Source organism: Trachymyrmex cornetzi, unplaced genomic scaffold, assembly GCF_001594075.2.
Source record: "Trachymyrmex cornetzi isolate Tcor2-1 unplaced genomic scaffold, Tcor1.1 scaffold147, whole genome shotgun sequence".
In the NCBI taxonomy this organism is placed as follows: Eukaryota; Metazoa; Arthropoda; class Insecta; order Hymenoptera; family Formicidae; genus Trachymyrmex; species Trachymyrmex cornetzi.
In genome coordinates this window covers 2,317,457-2,325,931 of record NW_017296059.1, presented here as the reverse complement: position 1 = coordinate 2,325,931, position 8,475 = coordinate 2,317,457, and the positions used below count along the sequence as shown (strand labels likewise).

The following is an 8,475-nucleotide window of genomic DNA, read 5'->3' as shown; positions in this document are numbered from 1 at the left end:
AACGATTTCACGTCAAATATCAGACAGCACATAAATGAATATCTCTGCCTTTTGCGCGAATTTATTTATCCCTGTATGTAATACATTCTCATATGATGTTTTCTAAAATTTTACAGTTCGAAAATATTTTATTTACTTTATTTATTGCATACATTTAAAAACTTTTCCTCACAAGTTCTTGAAAAGATTATGAAGTTTTGTTTAACATAAAAAATGTATTATGGCAATATAATAATATACGAGTGCAAAAAGTATTCGTATAAGGAAACTTTTTTTATTAAAAAAAACCTTATTTGTTGAAAATAAACGTTAATTAGCAATTTTATACAATGAATACGTTCTGTTCTAACATAAAACGAGCTTCACGTATATTCCTGATTTTAGAAGCTAAATTTCTCGAAAATTTTGTGAGCATCCAAACAATACAATTTTTTATTTTCGTTTATTTTTAAGATGATATATTTTCTATATGTATATTAAGATGATATAAAATATTTTCCGTATTAATTTTATTTATACATATAACAATGCGTTGTCATTTTATCTTTAAATGTCGATTTAGATTATAAATAGGATATTTTGTGTAAACTTTATATGGATTCCCTTTATAAATACATACTGTATTCTTATTATTTCTTTTTAACCCTCTATGGGCCGAATTTTTTTCATGAAAAAAATTTATGTAACGTGAAATCAACAAATATCAACATATAAATACAAATTAACAATGCATTCAGCAAAAAACTTTTAAAAGCATTTACTTTGATATCTCATAGTTTTGATAACCGCTACCAAAAATATTATTCGTTATTATATAACAAGATATATATACGCCATGTGGTAAAAAATTAAATAAATTAATAAAATATCGATATATTAGTATGTGACTTGAAAGTTATACGGGCTCATAGAGAGTTAAAATTATTGTCGAAAAATGTAAATTTCTTACAGTTATCGTGATTTTTTTTTTTTAGTCGTGTTGAAATAGATATAAACATACTACCTATATAGCTGGTTTCGTATCACGATTGACCAAGAATTCGATTGCAGATTCAATTGAATGTTAAAAATGGTGGTGGAATATTGATAAAGTCTGATACAAAAGTATTCTGTCGTCGATACTACGTGACTGTCAATGTGATTACAGCTGTCGAGATATTTTTGCAGACATGACGATGAGCAACGAAAAAGCCAATAAACAGGTAAGAATGCGTTATTGAAAAATAAATAATCAAAATAGAATTGCCTCGATAAAATCATTGTCACGATGTATCCCCGCTTTTCTCCAGTACATACCGTCGTTCAGAATTGAGGATAACATATTGATTGGCGCCGAGCAAACTCATCCGAAATGCACGAACATCGGAGAATTGGTCCTCGATAGACTGAGGAGTAAACCGGATTTTGTGGGACAAGTATATCGTCACATGAAAATCTTATATGATTGATTAAATTTCATTGCGCACGTAGTTCTATAAGCTTCAATTAGTTCGGTAAAATCAAGTGAATTTAGAAATGACGAGGTAATAAAAAAAAAGGAAAGATTCTTTTCTAATTTCTCATATTAAAAAACAATTGAAGATACTGTTTATACAATACTCGATAACGTTTAAGCATTTAAAACAAATTAAAAAAAAAGAACGTTTTATAAATAATGTAATGTCAAATATAAAATAGATCTAATAAAAAATTTATGTAGGTGTCTAAAAATTGATCTACATTTTAAATTTTGTGAAATGTTTAGATAGAAATTGCTTCGGGAAAACAGAGTACCTACGCGGAAATGAAAGAACAAAGTATTAAATGTGCTCTGTGGTTAAGAAAGCATGGCATCCAAAAAGGTGATAAGGTTGGCATATGGACTGATAATCACATCGACACTTACGTACCAGTATTCGCAAGTTTATACGTTGCCGCAGTAATATGTCCATGGGATGAAAAAGTATCAAAAAGTATGTAATTTTATGTAAATTAGGGCTGGTGATTTGTTTCGATATTCAAACTTCGAAACTTCGGCATTAAAATATTCGAAGAATTATAATTGTACAATTATTAATTTAATATAGTTAACAGTAACAAATATATTTATTTTAAAAAATATACAAAAATGTTTACGAATATATATTACGAATATTTTTTTCCAAATATATAATTTTTCGAAACTTCGAAAGTACTTTAAATTTTGAAAGTTTGAAATTCTTCAAAGATTCGATGCTTCAAAAAAATTTAAATCTTCAAAGTTATAAAAAGTAACAGTCCTAATATGAATTACATTTGCCATTCTAATTACACTAGTTTACAAATAGTTTGAAATTTTTAATGCAAAAGTAACAATTTTTAAGACTCTGAGTGAGAATGCGTCATTGGAATTAGTAAAATTCCAGATCAAATTTTTAAGGTATAGCGTATCATTTTTAAGATAAGTAAATCTTTTCAAATAATTTAGGTACAACAAATGATAAGAAAGGCGAACGTTTCACTATATGATTTGATGATAAATAAGAAATACTTCTCATAACTGAAAAGAAATGTTATCAGAGGTGTATATCGGCACGAAAACTGCTACGTGCTAGGCGATTACTGTTGGATTCTAAAGCCCATAGCATACAGAAAAACGTAAGGCAGTAGAATATTAACAGTAAACGAATCGGCCAATTATAGTATAGAGAATGTAACAATGACGCATAAGCAGTAGCAATCTAAAATGTACGTCTTATTGCTCTAAGTCTCGTGCCATAGTCTTAATACATGTAATTAATCTAAAGTCACATAAAAAAAAATTAATTAATCAACACTTCTGAGTTGTTTCCTAATTTCAATAAAACTTCACTATATATTTAAAAAAATTCTTTTTTTATAAACTAATCCTGATATAGAAATAATTCAATAGCAGATTCGGGCTCAACATCGAAAATTATACTCAGAAAAAAGTTTTGTACAACAAAAAGGTTGAGGTTGGTCGCATATCAATAAAACTTTTTTTCTGAGTGTAGAAAGTCTTGATGTGCTTTAGCAAAATTTTGTAAACTTATTTGTAATATTATCGGCAAGCTAAATCTTTAACACAGCTATAAAAATGCAAAATATTTACTGTTCTTATTAGAAAATGCAATTGTTGAATTGATTTTTGGAAAATCAACCATCAGATAACTAAAAATATATATAAATTTCTTTCTAGCATCCGCGCGATACTGTCTATCGTTAACATCCCCGAAATTGATTTTCGTGGACACAGATTCCGTTGCGAATCTGGTGGAAGCAGCAAAAGAAGCAAATCTAGAAGTTGAAGTCATAGTTATTGGCAGTTTAACAGGATTCGTGTCTTTGACAGATATTCTTCAAGATCAAGTTAATCCGTCAGAGATCGATGAGTTCCGTTGTACTATAGTCGATAACCTACATGACATAGCGATGATCTGTGCTTCTTCCGGTACAACGGGTATGCCAAAAGGAGTTGAACTATCTTATTTGTCCCTTTACAACAGTATTACTCCCATTGAAGAGGTTCATACAATCAACGAGGTGATATTATCAATACCTACGATACGATGGCACTACGGATTAAGTCTGATGTTCGAACTGGTTATGTCAAACGCGAAATGGATCATTACTTCAGCAGAAGTAGCTTTCAAGGATGAAACCGAAATATGTAAAATTATTCAGGATTATGAGGTAAATTTGAAAAATAAATGTAGCAGTTCAAAACATGGAATAATTCAATTTTTTTAAACATGCAATTAATATAATTTCGCAAAACTGAATTCGCTCCAATTTAAAAAATTCTATGTTGTTTATGCTTATCAATTTTTAAACATGCACTCATTAAAAAGTATTCCTATGCATTTTTTCAATCTTTTGTTAACATGTATACAGTATAATAATCACGGAATATTTTTTTATTATTTATAAAGTCTAATATATAAATTTAATTCTTTAAAGTGTGTTTAATATATAAATTCTATTGAAAACTTTTTCCAATTTTTTGCTTTTTTTTTTAATATTGTTTTTAATTTATTTTTTCGTGTGTCCCTAAATTTTAAAACTAATTTACTTCCTTTTGTGTTTATTCATATTAAAAATTAATTTGTTACTGTTATTGAATAAAAGTTTTAATAACTATAATTTTTCAACTATTTCTCAGGTAACATGGCTTGGAACTGATATTTCGTTTCCATACGTTTTATTCAAATATAATATTTTACAAAAATATCCTATGCCGTCTCTGAAAAAGCTCGTCATTACCGGTGGGCCATTTCTAAAAAAAATACATGAAGCTGTCGCAAAAATGATGCCACATACCCAAATATTAAATTGTTACGGTAAGAATCAAATTATTAAGTCAGCTGAGAGATTATTCGGTAATCAAAATGCTGTGATATTTAAAAAAAATATCGAACAAGTATCACGAATTAATATTATAAATTAAATACTGCTATAAAATCAAAAATATTTTAAATTTGTTTTTACAAAAGAAGTATTCTAACAAAAATAAAATATTATTACGTCAAACATCTTTCCTTCCAAAAAATTGTTAATTATCTGAAAGTATTTCTTCAGGCTTGACTGATGCCGGAGGATTATGTGTAAGCCAAGCAAAAAATAGTAAGCTAGGTTCTTGCGGCTTTGTGACCAAAGGATTAAAAATAAAAGTAGTGGATGAACAAACTGGCCAAGCTTTAGGACCTAACAAGACTGGTGAACTTTGTATAAAATCGGAATTTATAATGAATGGTTATCACAAAAATCCAGAAGAAACTAAAAATGTCATCGATTCAAATGGTTAGTGTTACAATAATAAGATAACATTTACTATATTATAACGATATCTTTTAATATTTAGTCTATAAAGATTATTTTCTTATTTTAAACGATCGCGTTTTTACTGTAATAGGTAAAAATTGAAAATATTTTTTACATGCCAATTATTCTTATATTTATAAGTCTTTTACTCTCTCTTCTTTCTCTCTAAAAGAATATATTTTTCTTTGTTATAATGAGATGAGTGAAAAAATATTAAAGAAAGTAATTTTATACATAGGTATAAATCCAAAATAAATCTGAGTAAAACATATCTTATTGGTGCACATAGGTTGGCTGCATACAAAAGACATAATGTACTACGATGAGGAAGGAGAAATTTATTTCGTTAGTAGATTTTCGGATTTTATTAACTACAGAAGCATTAAGCTGTCACCCGCGGAGATAGAAGGTATTCTCAAAATTCATCCTTCAGTTCTCAATGCCGCAGTGGTTCCAGTACCACATGAAACGGATATAGAACACCCAATGGCATTTATTCAAAAAGTAATCGGAAAAGAGGTAAATTACAATTGCATGGTTTATTTTAAAAAATTATTAAGTTTCTTTCAGAAAATATATAAAAACCTTTCCAACAAGTTTTTTAAAAATAATTATATATGATAAAAACATAACATTACTATTTATGATTAAAACCCTTTATTTTTTATTTTATTAAGTCTGTTAGTTTATCATACCGTACGCGTATGAACCCAATATTTTAATTTCGAAAAAATGTAAAAAGATCAAGAAAATGTTGATTTATTTTTCAGGTAACAGAGAAAGAATTGCATGATGTAGTAGCTAACAATTTACCAGACTATTGTAAGCTTATAGGAGGAATCAAATTTGTGGACAAACTTCCGCGTCTCACTACTGGAAAAATTGATAGAAAACAATTAAAATTATTAGCAAAAAGTTATGCCAATTAAATTTAAAAAATATTATACATTTGTCTCACAAGCAAGACATCAATATAGATATAGTATAATATAAATTATCTTTGAAGTAATGATAATACTTGCGAAAGATATATTACTATCAAAATATATCGATTAAAACGTTGCTACTGATTTCTTTCTCCCACACCTGCTAAAAGATTTCCAGCAATATCAGATTAAATTAGATTAGATTATTTTTGACTCATTGAATAAAAGTAAAAGTAAAAGTTAAATATATGTATACAAATGTGGAACAATTAAAATTAAAAAAGGCTCCAAAGATTAAATTGAAAGTCCTAACAATTTGATTACGTTTTTTAGTGTTCCCCATGTGTCTTCAATATCGGAGAAATTCAAAAGATATTTTAAAAACCATCAAGCAGTACATTTGGCCTACATATAGGATTTAATAAATTAAGTTCCTTTATAAGAGCACAAAAGAATAAATTACCTTCTCTCTCTCACTATTGCATTCTATAGTATTGTCTACAAAATTAATTATCAGAATTGTGATGCGTCTTATATAGGCCAAACAAAACGGTTATTACAAACGCGCATTAATGAACATCATAATCATATAAACAGGAATACCATACATACAACACTCAGTGATCACAGAACATAGAATTGAGTACGATCATGAATTTGATTGGAACAATGTCAAAATTTTAGATGAAAAACAAGTATTCAATAAAAGATTAATGTCTGAAGCTATCAAACAACAAAAAATACGTTCAACTGTGTCGGTTCTCATTGGCATTATTTTGTTCTTTATTGATATAAATATGGGTTTATGTACAACAAAATAATGAAATATGTAAATTACATATAATAACAAATAAATAGAAAACGTTAAAACGAATCTCCGTCTAATAATATTTTTTGTGAATTTATACAAGTTCCGGTTCAATCAAAGTTGTACGCCAGATTATTGCGGTCTTGAAACACAGTCATAAACTGAAACTGGAATAGTATAATATCACAAATTAAATGACAAGCGATTAAACATCATTGATGTTAATAATCTATTAAAACACTGTAAATAATTTATTACGATTATGAAAAATATTACCTGAACCGAAATTCGAATCTGGATCTCCCAAATTCCATGCGGACATCTTATCAATATTCTATTACTGAGGCATATCAAATCCTGGTGGAGATAATATTTATTTGCAATAAATTATTTACAGTGTTTTAACGGATGCTTATTAGCGTCAATAATTAAATTGTTTATTAATTTAATTTATGTATTACTCTAGTTTCAGTTTATAGGACTGTGTGTTTTTTACCACTAAATAATCGACGCACAGTTTACTTGAACTGGAAATTGTACAAATTCACAAAAAATAATTAGGCACGAAGATCCGTCTTGATATGACGGACTAAATATGACGTTTTTCACTCGCTTATGTTTAACATTTCATTGATTGATTTTCACTTAATTGTACATATAATGAATTATATACACATAAACTATAAGTGAAGCAGATTAATAATATTTGCATATTATGTTACGAAATGTATAAAATATATTAATTTTTCATTATATCGTCATTAATTAGTGAGTTCATTATAAACAAATATTCATAATGTGTGTGTGTGTGTGTGTGTGTGTGTGTGTGTGTGTGTGTGTGTGTGTGTGTGTGTGTGTGATTTTGTTTATACTGAGTAATACGATTGATTAAATTATTTCAAAATTTTGAAAATGTATTTCGACATATAAACTATTGAAGTTTGCATAGATAAATAGTATATAAAACATTCTATAATTGCCCATTTTATTTGAAAATGGGCAGAAGATATCTTTGTTCCAAATAATAAAAAAATAAAAACAAGTAATAAATAATTATAGAAATTAATTTTTAAACAATAATAATGTAATCTTCTTACGGACTCTCTCAAATTCAACAACAAAAAACTCCAAAAAAAAAAACAGGGCGAATGAGAGTCAGCGTAATAATTAGTACGCAATCTTAAATCCTCAATCCAAAAAATAGAACTTTATTCCAAAAAATAGGTATGTTTCAGTTCACTTTGGAGCCATCTTCAGCAAAACAAATTTAAAACATCAATCCCTTCATGTCCATGTTTTAATTCGTTGTTGTGTAAGTGTAATTTATACAAATGCAAAATAATGGCCTTAATTTACGTTCAGATACGGAAGGATTGCATTACACTTATGCAGCAATGTTAGAAAGTTTCTCCTAATTTAATTGTGGATGTGTTAATTTAATTTATTCATGTTTTAATTGTTGACGAAAAAGTTTTATGTTAATTTAAGTTATTCAAAATTTATTCATTTGACGAAAATGTATTAGTTTTAAGAAATAATTGTTTATATAGCTGTTATATATTTATTAATATGGTACCGCTCTGATCAGTAATTAATTTTTACGATTCCAATTTTTTACATAAAAAAGTTTTTGTTTTTAAAAAATTTTTGCGATTTTGATTGGCGAATGGAATAATGTACATGCGATTTCATCTTGAAGTTTATAAGCTTGCCTTATTATATTTTCGTATGTTGACCTCTTACATCGAGAACAACTCAATTTCGAGCGACATGTCAATGTATACTGACAGTTGAACATGTCGATATTATTCAAATTTATATATAATCGTGAGTTCTTATGATTATTACATGGCTTCGCGACACGCTTCATGTCCTATGGTGGTAAGTCAATTAAAGTTGTGAACTCAGGCATTATCTAATGAGAAATTTGTATAATTGTTA

General features: G+C 27.8%; 1 protein-coding gene across 1 annotated transcript in view; it reads left to right on the top strand.

Annotated features, from left to right (window-relative positions):
• Positions 1 to 1,169: 1,169 nt before the first annotated feature.
• The window catches only part of LOC108757572 (uncharacterized), a 13,195-nt gene continuing 5,889 nt past the window's right edge, over positions 1,170 to 8,475 (top strand). The window contains exons 1-8 of the mRNA XM_018502033.1: positions 1,170 to 1,202; positions 1,290 to 1,415; positions 1,745 to 1,952; positions 3,179 to 3,672; positions 4,142 to 4,319; positions 4,558 to 4,779; positions 5,090 to 5,319; positions 5,571 to 5,720. Of these exons, the coding sequence (XP_018357535.1) occupies positions 1,170 to 1,202; positions 1,290 to 1,415; positions 1,745 to 1,952; positions 3,179 to 3,672; positions 4,142 to 4,319; positions 4,558 to 4,779; positions 5,090 to 5,319; positions 5,571 to 5,720 (1,641 nt within the window). The remainder of the gene's footprint in view (positions 1,203 to 1,289; positions 1,416 to 1,744; positions 1,953 to 3,178; positions 3,673 to 4,141; positions 4,320 to 4,557; positions 4,780 to 5,089; positions 5,320 to 5,570; positions 5,721 to 8,475) is intronic.